Below are 20,584 nucleotides of genomic sequence, written 5' to 3'. Positions count from 1 at the left end.
AAAAATAAAGGGTTTAGCAGTAACATGTTACAGAGTAGCAGACATTAAAATTCACCTAATCCAAGCCACTCATTTTATGTTGGACTCTTCCCCAGAAGAGTCTTTATCCCTATATGTTTTTATACCTATAACTAGAGGCCCAATGCACGAAATTCATGCAAGAGTAGGCCTTCCTTCCCCAGCTGCCGCACCGGCTTCCCCCTGGCACCCGGGACCCAGGCTTCCCTTGCAGCCCGGGCTTCGTCCGGAAGGTCACCCAGTCTAATTAGCATATTACACTTTTATTACTATCGGTTACATGTAGTAATTTGGCACTTGACCTAACTTGGAGGAAAAGACTGCGTAAGTACATAGGCAGCTTTTCATACCTCAGTGTAAGTCCAGCTCCCCGGATGCTGTGCATATTTCCACTGAATGATGTATTTTATCCCAGAGATGTTGGCAGACTTCCATCGCAATGTCACGCTTTGGTTCCCAATGGAAGAAGCAAAGGGCGCAGTGGGGAGGTCTACATTTTCTGGGGGGGCGGGGGGGGGGTGGAACAAGATTTCATTCACCGTGCACCAACATTCCCACCAACATTCCCACCAACATTCCCACCAACATTCCCACCAACAGTGTGCAGGATTCCAGTTTCTCCACATCCTCTTAAACACTTTTACTTTTCCGGGTAGAAGGGACCAGAGTTTTACACATACAAGTAAATGTATATTTCATAGCTAAAAAAAGACATTTGTTTCAAAGTCGTGGCAATGTATATGGAAAAAGAGGTAAAGTAGTTTATTCTAAAATATCAAGACAGGAGTGAACCAAATGAGAAAGAGAAGCTAAACTGAGCTATATACTACTTTTAATACAGTGCGCAGCCCAAAAGGCTCTGGAATGAGATAACTGGGTTACAATTCAAATTACATCCCTCTCCAGCTATACAGCCCCAAGCAACCCCAAGCAGGTATTTATACCTGTGCTTCATTTTTCTCATCTGTAAAATGAGACCAATGATAATACTTATATCTCTGAGGAAAAAAGAAAAAGAGCTGATACCTATAAATTACTTAGAACAAAACCCGACTCATAAATGCCTAATAAATGATAGCTGTTCACATTTCAATATATTATTAGTTACTATCATTCCTGCCATGTAGAAAAGGGGCATGGAGGGTATCTCATGTAGAATAAGATAGCAGACCAACAGGTAACTGGATCATGTTTTCAAGACAAACAAGGTGTTAGGTGCCTGGGTAATAAGATTTGTTGTAACAAACTAAAGATATGGTTGTACGCACAAATGCCTTTATTTAGACTGGATACATCTTATCTGTCAGTGGTACAGACACTGGTCCAAAGCCAGTGAGAAATTTAAAATAAAGCACTAATTATACTGTCATTCTAACCAAATTGTATAATTAAGTGGGTAGTATAATTTCAGAATATTAAAATAGGATGTAAATCAGTTTTCCAAACTTCCTCAGTTATGAAATCTTTAGTTTCTCAGTAGTTTTTTTAGGATTCTCTGGACCAAAAGAATTATCTAACAGTTCCATTTATTATTATAACGTAAGTATGCATGCTCTATCAACTTAATAGATTTGAAAAAATAGCACATACATTTAAAGACAAAACAATATATGTGTTTCATCCTTAAAATGATTGCTAACTAATGGGATCTGTGTGCTTTTGGGGGACGGTACAATGTCTCTAATATTGATATCAGATTGGGTACCACCATCTTGTTTCCTGTCCCATGTTGAGTTTTTCATGGTACTTGTTTTCTATCACAGCAATAACCAAAACAGCCCAGCATCACAAAGATATGATATCAATGATAGGAATGCAGTGCTATCCACTGTTTATAGCATAAATTACCTTCAGCTAGTAGTTCTGCTGTAGGCAGTTAGACCAGTGGTTCTCAACCTTCTGGTCCTTTAAATAGAGTTCCTCATGTTGTGACCCAACCATAAAATTATTTTCGTTGCTACTTCATAACTGTAATTTTGCTACTGTAAACAATATGTAATTATATATGTGTTTTCCGATGGTCTTAGGCGACCCCTGTGAAAGGGTCGTTCGACCCCCAAAGGGGTCGCGACCCACAGGTTGAGCCAGCCATGGGCAAACTATGGCCCGTGGGCCGGATCTGGCCCATTTGAAATGAATAAAACTAAAAAAAATAGACCGTACCCTTTTATGTAATGATGTTTACTTTGAATTTATATTGGTTCACACAAACACTCCATCCATGCTTTTGTTCCGGCCCTCCGGTCCAGTTTAAGAACCCACTGTGGCCCTCGAGTCAAAAAGTTTGCCCACCCCTGAACAGACGTGAGAAGAGCAAGGATGATGGGCCAGGTACAGAAGGTCACGGGGTGGAAAGCCCCAGGTGCCTAGCTGTGGTCAATCAATTGTAGGGTGGGGCCTTGCCCCCAGGGTGACTTTCCTCCCCTAGCATATCACTGGCTGTGCGATTTGGACTGCCTGACCTTTCCTCCCCAGAGGTAACATCTAGGCCAGTGATGGCGAACCTATGACACGCGTATCAGAGGTGACAAGCGAACTCATTTTTTGGGTTGATTTTTCGTTGTTAAATGGCATTTAAATATGTAAAATAAATATCAAAAATATAAGTCTTTGTTTTACTATGGTTGCAAATATCAAAAAATTTCTAAATGTGACACGGCACCAGAGTTAAGTTAGGGTTTTTCAAAATGCTGACACGCCGAGCTCAAAAGGTTCGCCATCACTGATAGGCCTCAGTTGTATTTCGGCTCCAGGCCCAGATAAGCAACAAAACCAGCCAGGGCTGATGTCAGGACCAGCTTCTACACATCATATAAATGTCCTAGAGTCCTGTAGGGAGCCATGCTTCTGGCGGGTGCTTTACTGAATAACTGCTAGCTGAATAATTAACTGAACATTAAATTTAACAGTTCCTATACTCTCAGCTCATTAGGACAGTGGCATTTCCTGACATCTAGTCGGCTCCTTCACATTTGTCTCACTCGTTGATAGGAGTGATCGCATCTACTGACCTACTGACCGAGGGCAAAACCAGGTTCTAAACATCACTCATGTGCTGTGTTCCCCTCCTTTGCTCTGAAAGAAGCGTCGCACTGAATCTGTATCAAATGGCTTTCACATTTGAAATTATTGAATTATAGGTAGCTAGACAGATTTGAGTGAGCTATAGACATGAAGCATAGGTTCCTAGAGCGGGGTGGATAATTTTCAGCAATAGCTGCATGTGTCCACTTACCTAGGACTTCCTCCTCATAGGCACCTTCAGAACTGCTGCAGCCGACCTCACAGGACTCCCGCTGTGGAAGACAGGTAGCACGCCAGTCAGGGCAGCCTCGCTACTGCTTTGGCTGGTAAGCTTCTACTACATTTTGAAATCTCAGTGCCTGACAAATAAGTACACCTATCCACCAATGATTGCGACTATAATAAAGTTCTCATTTGCCAGTGGGATCAGAACAGCACCTTTCGAACTTTTTTGATCATGTCCCAGATTTCAAAATATATGTAATGAAAGAACTCGGTGCACAAATACATTCTTGAAACAGTATTTACTCCCCCCACCCCCTTTTTAACAGTTTTATTGAGATCTATTTCATGCATCCTAAAATTTACCCATCTAAAGCACACAGCTCAGTAATTTTCAGTATATTCACAGAATTGTGCAATCATCATTACACTCTAATTTTAGAACCGTTTCCTCCCCAAAAGAAATCCCATACCTGTGATGCAATCTCTATTCTCTTCTATTCTATTCTATTCTATTCTATTCTATTCTATTCTATTCTATTCTATTCTATTCTATGCTAATCTATTTCATTTGCTTATCGGGTCTCTATTCATTAAATTGACTTCATGACCCTTTCATGGGTCACACCACACAGTTTGAAAAAAACACTGAGCTCCACAATGCAATCATATTTGCCTTCTCAGTCAAAGATTTGGTGAGCTAATAACCCAAAACTCTAGCCTAAAATTATACCTATTTATTTCCATGCCTTCCTTGAAAAATTAAAAACTGACTATAATCTTTATAGTAACTGAACATTTTAATGGAGGTCTTAATACCAACATTAAATTTTAAGGTCTACCAAAAACGTAATGATGATTAATATATTATCTCAATAATCAAAACCAGAGTAAACATTTTGATGACTGAGACACAAATTTCCTGGAACAGATGTATTAACATTAGCTATGAAGAAAGAACAAAATTTGGAGAAAAGACACACATTGTAAAACTACAACACAATCATGATCAATCTTCCTAGTTTCATTCAACTTACAATACCTAGGAAAACATGCTATTGTTTCTCATGATAATAGTGGAAACCATGGTATGATGCATTTGCCCTAAATATCCCAGGAAGAGGGCTGTGATTTGCAAATACTGGTTGTCCAGTGTTTGATCTGTGTGCTCAGAGGAAGCAGAGCCTGATAAGCCCAGGTTTGCCTAGTTAAGGATTAATTTAAACACCTCAGGTTGGGCTCCAGATTATTTAACTTAAGGGTTTAATATCTTTTTCACATCTTTCATGTTTCAGTAAAATACATTCAATACATTTATTATCTGTAGAGAATAAATATACCAAGTGGCAGCAAAATGAGATGAAATAATGTTTATTTGGAAATATAGCTAGTACTGACTATTGGGAATATAGTGGGCCTAGTTCTCCTAAATTTTTTTCAGGGAAAAATATGTAACAAAATTCTGATCTATCTAGGCATTTAAAGGTTTTGTTTTATTTACTTTTTATGAAACTTGTATATTTTCCAATTTTATTGAGACATAATTGACATATAACATTGTGTACATTTAAGGTGTACAATATTTGATATGTTTATATATTGCAATATGATGATCACCATAGCATTACCACCATCTTGTCACATAATTACCATTTATTTTTTTAATCAAATTTTTAATATATTTTTATCGATTTCAGAGAGGAAGGGGAGTCAGCAAATGTTGACATGATTTTCCTCAAACAACAATAAGAAACCATAAAAAGATTTTAAGAAACAGAATAATCTGTGTTTTAAATGATCAGGAATAAGCCATCTTACTTGCGGACATCATTTTCCAAGTTTAGTTTTGCTAAGCTTTCACTTCCAAGACTATTTCCTCTAAGGAACATGTGCAAAAATTCCAAGCTCCGTAGGTTAAAGCATGAATGGTTTAAACAGGGGTCCTCAAACTACGGCCCGCGGGCCACATGCAAATACAAATATTGTATTTGTTCCCGTTCTGTTTTTTTACTTCAAAATAAGATATGTGCAGTGTGCATAGGAATTTGTTCGTAGTTTTTTTTTTAAACTATAGTCCGGCCCTCCAACGGTCTGAGGGACAGTGAACTGGCCCCCTGTTTAAAAAGTTTGAGGACCCCTTGTTTAAGAGCTTGAGTTCCTATAGGGGGGATCAGCTAAATTTAAAATATATGTCTATCTCTGGTGCAGCCACTATGGAAGACAGTATGGAGTTTCCTCAAAAAACTTCAAATGGAACTCCCATTTGACCCTGTGATCCCACTTCTAGGAATATATCCCAAGAAACCAGAAACACCAATCAGAAAGGATATATGCACCCCTATGTTCATAGCAGCACAATTCACCATAGCTAAGATCTGGAAACAGCCTAAGTGCCCATCAGTAGATGAATGGATTAGAAAACTGTGGTACATCTACACGATGGAATACTATGCTGCTCTAAAAAGGAAGGAGCTCTTACCATTTGCAAAGGCATGGATGGAACTGGAGAGCATTATGCTAAGTGAAATAAGCCAGTCAGTGAAGGAAAAATACCACATGATCTCACTCATTCATGGATAATAGAGACCATTATAAACTTTTGAACAATAATAGATACAGAGGCAGAGCTGCCTCAAACAGATTGTCAAACTGCAGCGGGAAGGCCAGGGAGGGTTGGGGAGCAGGAGGTAGGGGGGTAAGAGATCAACTAAAGGACTTGTATGCATGCATATAAGCATAACCAGTGGACATAAGACATTGGGGGATAGGGGAGGCTAGGGGACTGTCTAGGGCGGGGGGATAAAATGGACACACATGTAATACCCTTTGTAATACTTTAAGCAATAAATTAAAAAATTAAAAATTAAAAATTAAAAAAATATATATATGTCTATCTCTATCACTATCTCTATAGAGCATGCACTACTATTCAGTTCTACGTTAAAGTATAACATTTTGAGGTGTAACATAGCAAGGTATAAACAGAAATGAGTAGAATTAGATGTTAGAACACTGAGAGAAAATATTTATATTCTCTAAGCAGCATAATGAGTCAGGGAACTATCACATCAATGGGCTGCTTCAATGCCTGGGATACTTGAACTCTCTCTGACTTCCTACACACAATCCTCCTGGGACTGTTGTTGTTGTTGGAGGTTTTGAGGTTTTTTGTTTTTAATTGGTTTGTTTTGGTTTTGAGGGGGGCGAGGGCTACGCCCTCCATCTTACCTTGGCCATGTGCTTGGCAAAGGCTTCTTCCCAGAAGCCCAAGCCTCTGCTACTCTGCTCACCACACCCAGGACTTCTTTAAACTAACCAATGACAATCAAGGAACGTGCACGCCATGGATGTGACCACATCCTGTGTGACAAGACCCGACTTGCACCTGGCCAATAGGCAGAGCCCACAGTCATCTCTCCTCCCCTCACTCCACCTCCCTATTAAAACCCCTTTTTTCTCACAGGGCGGGCACTCTCGTCTCGCCGTTTTGTCGGTGGAGGCTGGGAGCCAGACCCGGGTCTATAATATTAAAAGACTCTTTGCTTTTGCATCGGACATGGCTGGCTCCCTGGTGTGGTCTATTGGGGATCTTGAAATCTGGGCATAACAGTTTGTTGTTGGTTTTGGGCTGTGGGGGATTTTTTTGTTTGTTTGGCTAATTTTGCTTTTATCACACTAAAGCAGTGGTTCTCAACCTTCCTAATGCCGCGACCCTTTAATACAGTTCTTCGCCCTAACCGGTTTGGCTTAGTGGATGGAGTGTTGGCCTGCGGACTGAAGGGTCCCGGGTTCAATTCCAGTCAAGGGCATGTACCTTGGTTGCGGGCACATCCCCATTTGGGGGCGTGCAGGAGGCAGCTGATTGATGTTTCTCTCTCTTCGATGTTTCTAATTCTCTATCCCTCTCCCTTCCTCTATGTAAAAAATCAATAAAATATATTTTAAAAAAAATACAGTTCCTCATGTTGTAGTGACCCCCAATTTCATTGTTACAAATTGAACATAATTAAAGCATAGTGATTAATCACAAAAACAATATGTAATTATATATGTGTTTTCCGATGGTCTTAGGTGACCCTTGTGAAAGGGTTGTTGGACCCCCAAAGGGGTCGCGACCCACAGGTTGAGAACCGCTGCACTAAAGGGTTCTAAGGTAGTGTTTTGTTTCCTTTTTCAAGCAGGAAAAACTTTTGTCTATTTACATATGTGGCAACTCCCTCGGCTCCTGTGTTTTATCTCTTCTTAGCTAACCCCACCACCATTCACTCCCAAGGAAAAAATCACTCAAGTACAGAGTAATCACAGACTATTGAGAAATTATTCCAATTAAAAAAAAATTTTTTTTATTTGTATTATCTACTAAATGGGGAATTTTTCCATTTTACTAATGGGTGATCATATATACTCCTTCCTCAGGCAACATAAGTTAGTTCTGTCCTCTGGTTTTTAAGGACATTTAAAAACAACGCAACATAGATTTTAAACTGAGAAACAATGTAGTCATAAGTACCTATTGTCAAATGATTTAAAATGAACTCTGAAGAACAGGTTTGCTTCAAGAAGATTGAGGAAGACAAGCTCAAAGTCCTAAGGTCCTTCTGAAGGAGCAGAGAAAATCGGGTGCTGGGAGGAGCTGCAGGGGGAGGGGCCTGGCCTGGGAAGGGAGGGGAGACCTGGGCAGCAGCGTCAGCACAAGGTCCCTCATTAGAAGAGCAAGAAAAAACACACACACACTGTGCTTCAAAATGCTGCCCAAGGAGTTTGTCGAATAAGGGGAAAAATTGCAAGTAAAGTGTTCTTTTTTGAAAGCATTGTATTTAATGATAGAGCATATGCTTTATGGGGAAGACAATAAAATCAGCAGAAATAAGGACATCCTGACATCTGCTCCTGCCTCTCTCCCTGCCACCTCGCCCGCCCAGGTTCAGGAGGAATTAGAACCCTTCCAACCAGAGCAGCATATGCGGATAAATGTATGTGTGTGTATACACATACATTAACTTTTTATACATTGTGTATGCATACAGATATATAAAACACAGCAAATATTTGTGTCATCATGGAATTCCACAGCCATCTTTATGCCCAGCGTCGTAGCACACCCAAGAATGATTCAGGTTTCTTCGTTCTTATTTTACCAGGGTGGACGAAAGGGGCCACATGCTGACCTGACAAGCTCAGGGGAGGCCTGCATGGCGGTCTTGCAGACTCAGAGACCTAACGTCACCACAAAGGATGGTCTGAAATTAAACTTTAACTAAAAGCAGTTATGGTGGGCAGTTACGTCCTAGGCCAGTATCTTCACAGATAAGGTCAACTGAGCCCATCTGTCTTTTTGCATCTATGATAACATGTCCTTGGGATGTCTGGGTAACTTGTGACTTCCCTTTTTATGGAGGCCCTGGGGCACAGCCAGGTGTGCTGGGTCCAGGACAGATACCACAAATTCCTTCATCATCATGTTAATTGTTCCTGCACCCACCTAAGTATGTGTCCATCATTTTACTTTTTATCCATCCCAGGGGTTCCCCCCCCCCCGCTTCGCTTAATCCCACCTCCTTAAATCTGTCACCAATGAATTTCATGTAACCCACCTATGTTCCTCCTTTGATTGCAATGTATAAATACGGATGTAACCCTGCCATTCTCCAGAGCACCATCTCAATTCGTTGAGGTTCTGCTTCCCGGCATATGTCGACAGTTTGGCTCAAATAAACTCACAAAAATTCTTTACAGGTTTCAATGGTTTGTTTACGTTAACACCAGAGATAAAGACTTGGAGTGGGATGACATCCTTTCTATAAGGACTGCCAACTTACCTCACAAACGGTGGCATAGGTGTCATTCTGCATGGGAAAACAAAAAACAAAGAAAAACTGCTGAAAATCTCTAAAGCTGTAGATAATTTTAATGATACTTAGCTCTACATTTCTCCCAAATTAACTTCTTATCCCGCCATTGGCAAACAACCAATAACAAAATAAAAAAATAAATAAAATAAAGTTTAAAAAATCAAACAAATAAAAAACAGTAAAAAGCAAGGGAGCCCAGAGCAGGGCCTTCTGCCCACACAGGCCACTGAAGGAAGAGCTGTAAAACTTACATTTGCATCACTGGGAAAATGCTGTAAAAAAGCATGATGTCTGCCAGGAAGTCCCCGTCAAGTAAGGGGGGATCTGTGATGGACCAGGTTAGAGAATGAAGGGATGTTGGCAGATGCCCAGGGAAGACAGAACCTGAAGTGAAAACTACCAATAGCTCGAGCTAAGAAAGGCCAGCAGGTCCATCTGCCCAGGCGGGCCATGCTAGCGTCCACTCTGCTTCTGGACTGTTTTCTGACAACAAATGGCACTTTCCCTTCATTCACTCATCCAGTGTGTGTCTGAGCACCTGCTATCTGCCCTTCACTGTGTTCAGTGCAGGAGACACAGTGTGCACAAGATAGAGCGTCCTACCCTGATGGGCTTACATGTAGGACAAAGCACGTGGCTAGACAAATAATGCTTAAAATTGCAATTGTTTAAAGTGCTGCCAAGGAGAGGTACCTGTGTTTTTAGAGTATATAATAGTTCCCAGGTCCAGATCCCACCTGCCCCACCTTTTGGTAACTTCCGTTCTATGAAGCACATGGTCATAAACATGAGAATGGGCGTGAGTAACTGCTATGACAAAGATCTGCGAGGACATACTATACAGGAACAGCTATGGGGGCAATAGAAGAGGCCAATGTCCTTATTTAAATCCCAATGCTACAATTTGAGTAATTAATAGAAAATGATATTACCCAACGTTACCTCGACCTTACTGATTTAATCTCTGACCTGAACAACCTGCAATACAGCCCACTGGTTTTGTTTTTGTTTTTTTTAGTATAGCAAAAGTGGAAATTTATTGAAGAATAGATACAGACTCCCACGTGGGGAGAGGGAAGAGTCCCACAGAATGAACTCCCACATAGGGAGGGGGAAAGGGCCCACAGAACTGACTCCATGTAGGGAGGGGGAAAAGGGTCCCACTGAGTTCTTTTTCCCCATGGCTTATAAAGGCTGCAGGTCCTGTGTCCTGATATCCCCTCTGATTGGTCAATATTCCCCTTCGAATTGGTTACTATAGTAATTCCTAAGGCCCTCCTCCCTTATAGTCCTTCCAGTCCTCTGGGCTTTCTTCTTTTCTTTTCCATCTGAATGAAGGGCTTCCTTCTCTTTATTTTTTAAATATAGACCTTTCCTGGCTACTTCCAGTTCCCTTGTCCCATGTAAATGCAACTTGTTGCTGCTCCCTTGTCTTACAGAGATGTAACTGCACCTGGCTTCCAGCCCACTTTTAAATTACACAATTTTTATTCATGAGATTGAGTAATGACCGTGTTTCAGGCACTATCCTTAGGAGGGAGATTCGATTAGTATCCTATTTTAATGATGAGGAAAGTATAGTACCAAGGAGTTAAGTACCTTAACAAAGTCACACATTAAGTGGCAAAGCTGAGATAAATGAAAAATAAGGTATTGGGGGATATATTTCCTACCCAAAGAGAAATGAACCTAGGTGCCCGTGACCTCTGGATTAGATTACTACCATGTTCCCTGCAGAGCCACTTTGGACATGGCCAAGGGCCCTCCTATCCAGAGACGGGTCTGGAGCCACCAGCATCGCCTTACCTGGGGAGCTTGTTATCAGCACAGAATCTCAGGTTCCCCCAGACCCACTGAATCAGAATCTGCATTTCAACAAGATTCCCAGTTAAGTGTATATTGACATTTGAGAAGTGCAGGACCTGGAATTTAACAAATACCTAACATCCTACCAGAAGGCCTTTGTAGGAGGCATCCATTGGGCATTCCCGGGGTGTCATGGTTTGTGTTAACCTCCCATGGTCTCCAGTTGGGTTAGTAATGGTAATCTCACTCTCCCCCCATTACTATGTATCACTCAGGCTGCCATACTTTCCCTTTAGGGTCAAGCCAACTAAGTGAAAGCCAACGGAAACTCAAATGGGAGTCCTCTTAGATAACATTTCTCCTAAGGGGGACATTAATATCAAAACAGAAATATAGTTAACACTTACACACTTTAAAGCACACTTTTCCTGATCTGCAGAGTTCCAAAAATGACATCCTTGGATGCACTGCAAGAGACAGGAAGAGACAACAGTGACTGAACAAGAGGGACTTTTTTGTCATCTGAAAATGCGACAATGTTTTAGAAATAGAAATCTACCGAGGAATCTGTGGCCTTGAAAGAATTAGGACCTTTGGGGTGATAAGCAGAGCTGTCCTGTCTACAGACAGCAGGGCGGTGTGGTTCACTGAGGGTTGGCAAGGGTGCTGAGTGGACTTCAGTCTGGAATGGGCAGGGCAAGAACCCAGAGAGCAGACAAACTTCAGGTAGCACGCTGTCCACGGGGTGGCTGGCAGCAGGTAAAGTCTAGGTCAGCATGACATTGAACAGATCTTGGCTCCATCGGGTGGCCTCATGTGACAAGCCAGACTCAAGCTGGCGCTCAAGCAGAGGGCAGCACATCAAACCTTGACTAGGTGGACAGTTTGAGAAGTCTACTGCCCACTGGCCAGCTTTTGCCCCACAGCTGCCCTGAAAACCTTCTCCCAAAGCTGCCTGGGCCTCCTATGGACAGATGCGGCCCATTTCTCCTAACTGTGCTTGATCTGCCTGCTCCTGTGCTTGTATAGACATTTCTTCCACAGGCCACGGGGACACCTGGGTCCCCTTCTTCCTCTCAGTTCCTTCTTTACCGTCTTTTTTCCTCTCTCCCCACACATTTTGATTTTGTCTTCTATCTTCAACTTTCTCTCTTTTCATGCTTCAAGTTCTCCACAGGTGAGTTCATCTACTACCTCAGCTTTGAGAGATTGTATGTTTCTAGGAATGTATCCATTTCTTCCAGATCGTCCAATTTGTTGGTATATAGTTGTTCATAATATTTCCTCATAATCTTTTGTATTTCTGTGGTGTCAGTTGTTACTTCTCCTTTATTTCTGATTTTATTTATTTGGATCCGCTCTCTTCTTTTCTTGATGAGCCTGGTTAAGGCTTATCGATCTTATTTATTTTTTCCAAGAACCAGCTCTTGGTTTCATTGATCTTTTATATTATTTATTTAGATTCTATTTTGTTTATTTTTGCTCTGATCTTTATTATTTCCTTTCTTCTACTCCCTTTGGGCTTTGTTGTTCTTTTTCCAGTTCCATTAAAAAGAAGGTTAGATTGTTCATTTGAGATTTCCCTTGTTTCTTGAGGTGGGCCTGGGATGCTCTCAGCTTCCCTCTTAAGACTGCTTTTGCTGTGCCCCATAGATTTTGGGTTGTTGTGGTCTCATTTGCATTTGTTTAACTGTTACCTAGCACAGTGCCTAGTTCATACTTATGCTTTGAATCATTTAAACATCTGTTGAATAAATGGGCACAGGTGCAGAAAAGTAATAAAACCATAAATGTAATTGTTAGAAGAAACATGGGAGACTACCTAACCTAACCCTCTCAGATAACACATGATAAAACTAAGTCTCAGAAATATTAAATAATTTGCCCCAAACCATGCAAATATGCAGAATCAAAATAACGGACTTGGATTGGTCTTGTGTTCTTTCCACTTAAACACTGTCCCTGACTACATCTGTGAATATTCTTTCACTTATAACTATATTTTTTATTGTCATTCCTCCAGCAGAGACAAAGAAATGAGATTTTACTTAGGACACACCTTACTGTAATAAAACCTGACCATTGCCCCCTTTTCTGTAATCATTGCTAACACTGTACAGTTCTTAACAATAGAAGCAATTACTCACTGGTTCACTCAGATTATACGGCGTACCGCTGTCCAGATGCCTGCCCTGCAATGAAGAAGGAGGTAATAAACACCAGCTCCCAATATTGTGTGCGGTAATAACTACCACACCTTGTTTAAAAAAGCTTCCTGGAATAGTGCTGCCTCCCTCCTTTCTGGTGTTTTCTAACCGGAAAACAAGGAGCCAAATGTCTTAAAGTCATTAAATTAGTCATGAAATCAGACAAAATCCCAGTGCAAATTATAAGATATAATGTCTAAGAATTCTTCAGAAATGGTAAAGGTGGGATGGGGGTGTGGCTAGAGGAGGGGTTAAGGACAATGGAGAGAGTCTCACACAATATTAAACAAGCCTGTGACATTAGTCCATTAATGAAGTCAAAAGACTCTGGATAAAACATGAATTATGTTCAGATTTTTCTTTTTTTTTAAAGCAGTCTTATTAAGAGCAGAGAAAAATACAAATTCAGAATTTTACATAGAGTAAGACATCAGATTGCTCTGTTTATTCCTCACGTGTTCAGAAATTTTAAGAACTTTTTTGTGCTGAGGGAAAATAAAAGAAATGGGAACCAAGGGGAGGAAGTCTCTAAACTGCTCTTTCTCTTCCTTTTCCTTATTTAAATGGAGTCCTTCATAGACAGAAGGACTCACAAAGGATGGCAATCCTGAGCCTATGATAATCACATATGTGCTTGGATCACATTATGTAGATATGACCTAATTGTCAACCTGCCCCACTGATTGACTTAGAATTATGAGCAAAGGAAAACTAAGTGAATTTTTCCAGTTGGTACTGCTCAGAACCTCCCCTTAAAAGTTGCTGAATTTGAACCACTGAATTGGAGAAGTGATTAACCCAGCAAGGCGCACACCTTCTGTTCTTGCCTTCAGTGGTTCTCAACCTTCTGGCCCTTTAAATACAGTTCCTCATGTTGTGACCCAACCATAAAATTATTTTCATTGCTACTTCATAACTGCAATGTTGTTACTGTTATGAATCATAATGTAAATATCTGATATGCAGGATGGTCCTAGGCGACCCCTGTGAAAGGGTCATTTGACTGCCAAAGGGGTCGCAACCCACAGGTTGAGAACCACTGCTTAGTTCCTCCTGCCCCACTCATCTGCTTAAAACACACAATCCCAGTGCTGGGTCTCAAGTCCTCTTAACCCAACACCTACTTCTTGGCACAAGATTTTCTTCCTGCCCACCTCAGCCGGAACTAATTTCATTTACTTCCTGTCCTAATAAATGAAACAACAGAATGATCTGCATTGTAATCCCACTGCTCCCAATGTGACATTTTGAAAGTTAATCTGTGCTGTCTAAACTCAGTATTCTCACCTGAGACAAAAGTAAAATAATATTTAATTCATGAAGTTCAGGGGGATTTGATTAAATAATGCATTATTATAGTACAATGCCAGGCACTTAGAAATCTATTAATATTAGGTGCAAAATTGCTATAAATAGTCTTTCGCAGACATTTCTTTGGTTACTTATGCAATAATCTCTTCAGATAATTTTTTTGATGTTCAGGGTTAAAAGTATATTTTTCCTTTTAATTTTGATATATATTAACCCATGTTTTCTAGAAATCTGTCAATTTGCATCCTAACCACAGTGTATGAAAGTGCCAATTTATCTAAACTTTGCCAACAAAATGTTTTTATCTTTGCCAAACTGATAGAAGAAAAGTTGGTAATTCATTTTTGTTATGTATTTCTATGGTTTCTGTGAAGTTAAACTTCAAATCTTTTTTAGCCATTTATAATTCTTTTTTTAAAAAGTAGGTATTCATGCTTTAAATTATTTTAAATGCTCTTATATATAAGGGTTGATAAAATTTTGTTTATCACATACAATACTTTTTTTCCATTTTTCAACTTTGTTCTTACTATATTCTGTTTACTGTCATATAGTTTAAGTTTTTAAGCAGTCAAATTTATTAATAATTTCTTTAGGGATTCTAGATTTTGAATCAGGCTTCTTAAGACATTCCCATTCCACAAGTATAGAAATATTTGCTCCTAGTTTATTTTAATATTTTATGGAGTTTAGTCTTATTTTGTTTTTGTTATTTGTCTGTATTTAAATCACATCTTTTTAAAAGTACCTCCTGGAATTTATTTTAATCTTCTTTGGCAACAGAAGATTTATAACAGAATTGAGATTATGGCACAGAGATTTCCCATATAACCCCTGCCCTCACACATGCACAGGCTCACCCATTATCAACATCACTCACCAAATACTACATTTTTACTAAGGATGAACTGACATTGACGAATCATAATTATCCAAAGTCCATAGTTTATGTTAGGATTCACTCTTGGTGTTGTACACTCTATGGGATTAGACAAATGTATAATGACATATATGCATCATTATAATATCATACAGAGCATTTGCCCTGCTCTAACAATCCTCTATGCTCGGCTTATTCATCGTCTCCCTCCCGATTCCCTCAAACCCCATTGCTATGAACCATTGATCTTTTCATTGGCTCCATAGTTTTGTGTTTTCTAGAATGTCACAGAATTGAAATGAGATAGTACGTAGCCTTTTCCGGTTGGCTTCTTTCACTTAGCTATGTGTATTTAAATCCCTCCTTATGTTTTTGTGGCTTGATAGTTTATTTCTTTTTTGCTCTGAATAATATTCTATTGTCTGGATGTGCCACAATTTATTTATTCATTCACCTACTAAAGGAGGGAGTTATTCTTTATTCTAAATTGATAGCCCCACTTGGACTTGAATTGTTATCTTTATCATATTCCATACTTCCTTATGTACATGGTCTTATTTCTGAACTGTATTCTGTTTTACTGGCCTGTCTACTCTTTTACCAATCCAAACTGGGCTAATTTCTGGATATTTTATGGAATTTTTTGGATTATGGTTTCATTCCATTATCCTGTTATAAAGTTACATATTATACACAAGAAAACCAGTAATGTTTATACTTTTTAAACAGGTCAACCTTTTGAACTCTATTGCTTCAAGTCTTTTATTGAATTGAATTGATACTTCTAACAGAGCACTCTTTATTCTAAATTGATAGAACACTAGTTCCACAATCAGTTACTAAAAAAAAGGTTTTGTTGCCAAAGAAGATGAAAAAATTATAATTAAACAAAGACACTCATATGCTATTGTGCCCTGTGGATATACAAAAAGAGAGTATGGGAGAAGCAATTCCATAATTATTTGATCATAAATCTCATGTTCATAAAGGTTCTCACAATTCTAGTGTTCTGAAGAATATTATGGCCCTAGCTGGTTTGGCTCAGTGAATAAATAGAGCGTTGGCCTGCAGACTAAAGGGTTCGGGGATGGATTCGGTCAAGGGCACATGACCTGGTTGCAGGCTCCATCTCCAGCAGGGGGGGCTGCAGGAAACAACCAATCAATGATTCTCCCTCATCATTGATACTTCTATCTCTTTCTCCTTTTCCCTTCCTCTCTGAAATCAATAAAAATATTTTAAAAAATAATATTACGTTTTATTCTCTGCAGCATGTGGCATATATAATTCAAAAATGTTAAGTCGGTTGCTGTAAAATGCCCATGCTCAAGCCTGGAACTATGGTTTATGGTTTGTGCATTTTTGGACAGCAATTTTGAACATTCCTTTGTATAATACTCTTTTGTTTCTTTTTTTTAAAAAAAAAAGCAAAGATGCTCCAGTATCACGAACTACCCAGTAAAATCAAAGATGACCTTCCCAGCAAATGTCCAGACTAAAAAGGATGACAGAGAAAAAAATTCAAACGATATAATACACTCGAGCACTTTACACATCCTTTCCCCTGGCCCTGGCTGTGTTCATTGTCCATTCACCCCGTTTTGTCCCTCCAGCCCTGCGTGGGAGGCCCAGACGGAGACCGTCAGTGCAGCCACTGGTCAGGTTGGCAGACCGTGTCTGGAGACCGTCAGTGCAGCCACTGGTCAGGTTGGCAGACCGTGTCTCTCGCAGCCGCCACCACAGCAGCTGCGCCTTTCTCTGTAGGTGGTGAACGGAAGGCAGCTCAGCAAAGGAACAAGCTGTCTGCGCCTACTGCCAAACCCTGAAACCAAAGAGCCCACACAAAAGACACGCTAAAACTAAACGTAACTAGAATAATCAAATACGTAACATAGACACTAACGGAAACAACCAGCCTCAGTTTTGATAGTAGCAACATGAACAGGTTGTGGCAAGACAATCATACGATGGGCTATTCTAAATGCGTTAAAGATCCTGTTTCCATGAAAACTGCAGGGCATGGAGGAAAACTCGCATGTACCACTAAGTGAAAAACTGAGTGCACAACTGTGTGTGAAACTATATTCGCATTCGGGGGGGAAAACACTGAGAGAAAATACGATCAGAGGTTAATAGTGGTGGAATTGTAAGGTTCTTTCCTTTACTCTTCCCCATTTTCTCTCTGATAAATGTTTTACAATGAGCATGTATTCTTGTTAAAAGCAGAGAAAAATTTTTAACTTTTTAATAAAGAAAGCATTTAATTGTCCCAGTTTTCCACTTTTAAGTTTGAATTACAACTTTAAAAACCTATAGCATACAATTCTACATTAATGGCAATGAAGTCTTCAGCGAAGGTTTATGTAAAAATACCAAACTTTTTTTTCAAAAGTTCGAGTATCCATAAAAATATTCACAATAGTTTAAATTCAACCAAAAAGAGAGTAACACAAATCAATTTCTTTAACACAAATCATTTTCTTTCCTAATCTACCCTTGACTTCTATCTCTAATGCTTTAGGATGAGCACTGTATTTTATTTGGTATTTTCATTATATTTCAAAGTGTGACTCTAACTAGTGTCACATGTAAGCTACCATGGTATTTCCTTTGTCTTTAGATGAGTGTATCTTTCCCTGGCTAGACTGCATTTGGTTTTTAAAGTGAATTCAGTGACTGTTTTAAGTACAACTAAAGCATAACACCTAAAAAGATATGAAATAATATATATAGGAGGAATGATACCCAGAAATGAGAAGAAAACATTAATTTAAAAAAAAACACACCTCGTTACTGAAAAATTACAAATGCACAGAAAGCAACAAAGGACTATACAAACAATTCTTGCTTTTAAAATAAAATGTTGTTCTATATGGCCCTGCAGCTGCTGCCTCGGTCATCCACCTCACCATACAATCATCCATCCCAATACAAACAGCACTGATGTTTACAGCTGGACGGCATTGCCCTGGGTCCAAACCTGCTGCGTGCTTCCAGGCAAATATAAATGATTCTGTAATAAATGAGTTTTCAAATTATATAATTTTTTTAAAGCATGCACAATTGATGGCATTTAATCCTCCTTTACTCAAATCCCAGTCCTCCCAAAAATCTATGAACAGATAAATAAAATAGGCCTGCCCTACCTTCTGTAATTATAAAGGGTCCTAACTTATTTGAAAAAACAATATTCCTCATGAGGAAACTTCTTATAAAGTGAAAATAATTCAAACCTTTATAACAAGCTGAATTCTATGTTTTAGTCCCCGCAAAGACAAACAGCAAGACCGGTAGAACTTACCAGGTTCGTTACACATGACTTCAGGCAGCTGTTTAAAACTGTACACTGACCCACAGAAATCCACGGGCAGCCGAGAGTCACGAAACTGACAAGTTTCAGGATAAGCCAGCAACTGTTCTTCATCACTTCACCAGTCCACTGGCGGGACTTCAGATGCGCGTTCCAGTTTCCTCCATTTCGCTATGTGAATTCTTCGGGTTTCATCACTTCAGTTGAAGGAGAGGCTGGTGGACTTTTTTTTTTTTAATAATATACGTACACCTTTTAGTTTAGACCTTTGAATCCTAGATAGCTTGTCCTATGCCCATAACAGCTATTTCATCACTTAGCTTTGTTTTACTCCCATAAAGAAAATCACCCACTGACTAAAGGTTAGGAGCGCGCTTCGCCTGGCAAGCACACGAAGTGGGAAGCAGGTGACGCGCGCCCAGTCCCCAGCCCGACGCTTCCCGGGATCACCCACCACTTCACCTTCCTGAGGCTGGTTCGGCTCGGCAGGAAACTGGGTTTGACCACCTAGACTTTAGCCAACAGCGGCACTATTATAATAAAAAATTATAAGAAACATAGAAGCGCCTAAGTCCAACGATGAGGCCGAGAGGAAAAACAGAACCCTTTGGAACCAAGAGCATATTTTAAAATGAAAAAGCAAACAAAGTTGAAATTAATAGACAAATACTCTGAGCGTGAGGTAAAGGCAAGGAGGTTTGGTAGAGTGCTTTCAGGAGTTCACTACATATTAACTAAAATGCTGCCTTATCAGGTCTAGTGAGACAGAGAGCTGGAACTAGCCATCGCAGAGACCTAAGATATGTACAAGTGTAACTGTCTTCAAAAGGAAATATTGTAAAAATTTCAATCAGCCCAGCATCAAGATAAAGTTAAGCTGAAGTTTAAACAAAGAATTTGAAATCTGCAAAGTACAGCAGTGAGTCATTCAGGGTAGCTACTTTTTAGACTGCTGAGGGTTAACTCTTTAAGGTCAGATGTTTTTGTGTTGCTGGTCTTTCTCTCATGACAATCTAAAGTATGAAATAAAGTTCCTTGTCTTCTTAAATAAAGGATAATAATATACTTAACCTTCCCTTTTTTTTTCTTTAAATATATTTTATTGATTTTTTACAGAAAGGAAGGGAGAGAGATAGAGAGTTAGAAACATCGATCAGCTGCCTCCTGCACATCTTCTACTGGGGATGTGCCCGCAACCCAGGTACATGCCCTTGACCGGAATCGAACCTGGGACCTTTCAGTCCGCAGGCTGACGCTCTATCCACTGAGCCAAACCGGTTTCAGCTACTTAACCTTCCCTTAATGGCATGAGATTCTCATTATAAGCAACACATGCATAAGGTTTTGTTTTGAGCTGAACATCTTTTAGTAAATGTTGACAAAACTGATGTACATTGTAAAGATGAATGGTACTGACTCCAAAACTGACCCCTAAAACTTGTTTTCTTGAAAAACTTTTTCCACCGTCTACCTGCTTCCCCCCGCCCCCCCTGCATTTTAAAGAATGTAAATTTAAAAATAGACAACCATTCGATTTCTTGGTCAGGGGAATATGGTTCTCTTTCTCCAAAATACACTTTTAAATCAGAGAAGGGTCTACCTTATCTAAGGGATTTTCTCACCCCAACAACATTTATCTTCTTCACTGCATTGCCAGTGCCTTTTCCCTGATGAGCACAAATAATATTTCTAACTTTTACTTCACTAAGAAAATGGACCACTAAGTATTTCCAGGAAGACCTTAGTTCATTTTTTTTATCAAGTTCCTTCCAAATTCAAGATTTTGTGCTTATTCTCATTTTTGGAATTTAACCAACACATAGATTTGCATTAGTGAGAAATGGAGTATGTTCAAGATATTTGTTGCAGAATTACTTACATTTGCAAAAGATGGGAAACAGACTAAGAGCCCAATAATATAATACTGGATCAATTAATTCACATATCTTCTCCA

The 20,584-nt window shown here is 39.6% G+C and overlaps 1 protein-coding gene across 1 annotated transcript in view; it reads right to left on the bottom strand.

The window, feature by feature from the left end:
* Positions 1 to 18,789, bottom strand: part of ROS1 (ROS proto-oncogene 1, receptor tyrosine kinase) — a 92,984-nt gene extending 74,195 nt beyond the window's left edge. Inside the window, exons 1-6 of the mRNA XM_081094756.1 lie at positions 18,622 to 18,789; positions 13,070 to 13,114; positions 11,330 to 11,389; positions 9,084 to 9,110; positions 3,254 to 3,314; positions 369 to 517 (exon numbers count right to left, since the gene is read on the bottom strand). Of these exons, the coding sequence (XP_080950882.1) occupies positions 369 to 517; positions 3,254 to 3,314; positions 9,084 to 9,110; positions 11,330 to 11,389; positions 13,070 to 13,114; positions 18,622 to 18,744 (465 nt within the window). The 5' untranslated portion in view covers positions 18,745 to 18,789. The remainder of the gene's footprint in view (positions 1 to 368; positions 518 to 3,253; positions 3,315 to 9,083; positions 9,111 to 11,329; positions 11,390 to 13,069; positions 13,115 to 18,621) is intronic.
* Positions 18,790 to 20,584: the final 1,795 nt, after the last annotated feature.

This window comes from Myotis nattereri (assembly GCF_964212035.1).
Source record: "Myotis nattereri genome assembly, chromosome: 6".
In the NCBI taxonomy this organism is placed as follows: Eukaryota; Metazoa; Chordata; class Mammalia; order Chiroptera; family Vespertilionidae; genus Myotis; species Myotis nattereri.
The sequence above is the reverse complement of the archived record's forward strand: the minus strand, read 5'-3'. Positions and strand labels throughout refer to the sequence as shown.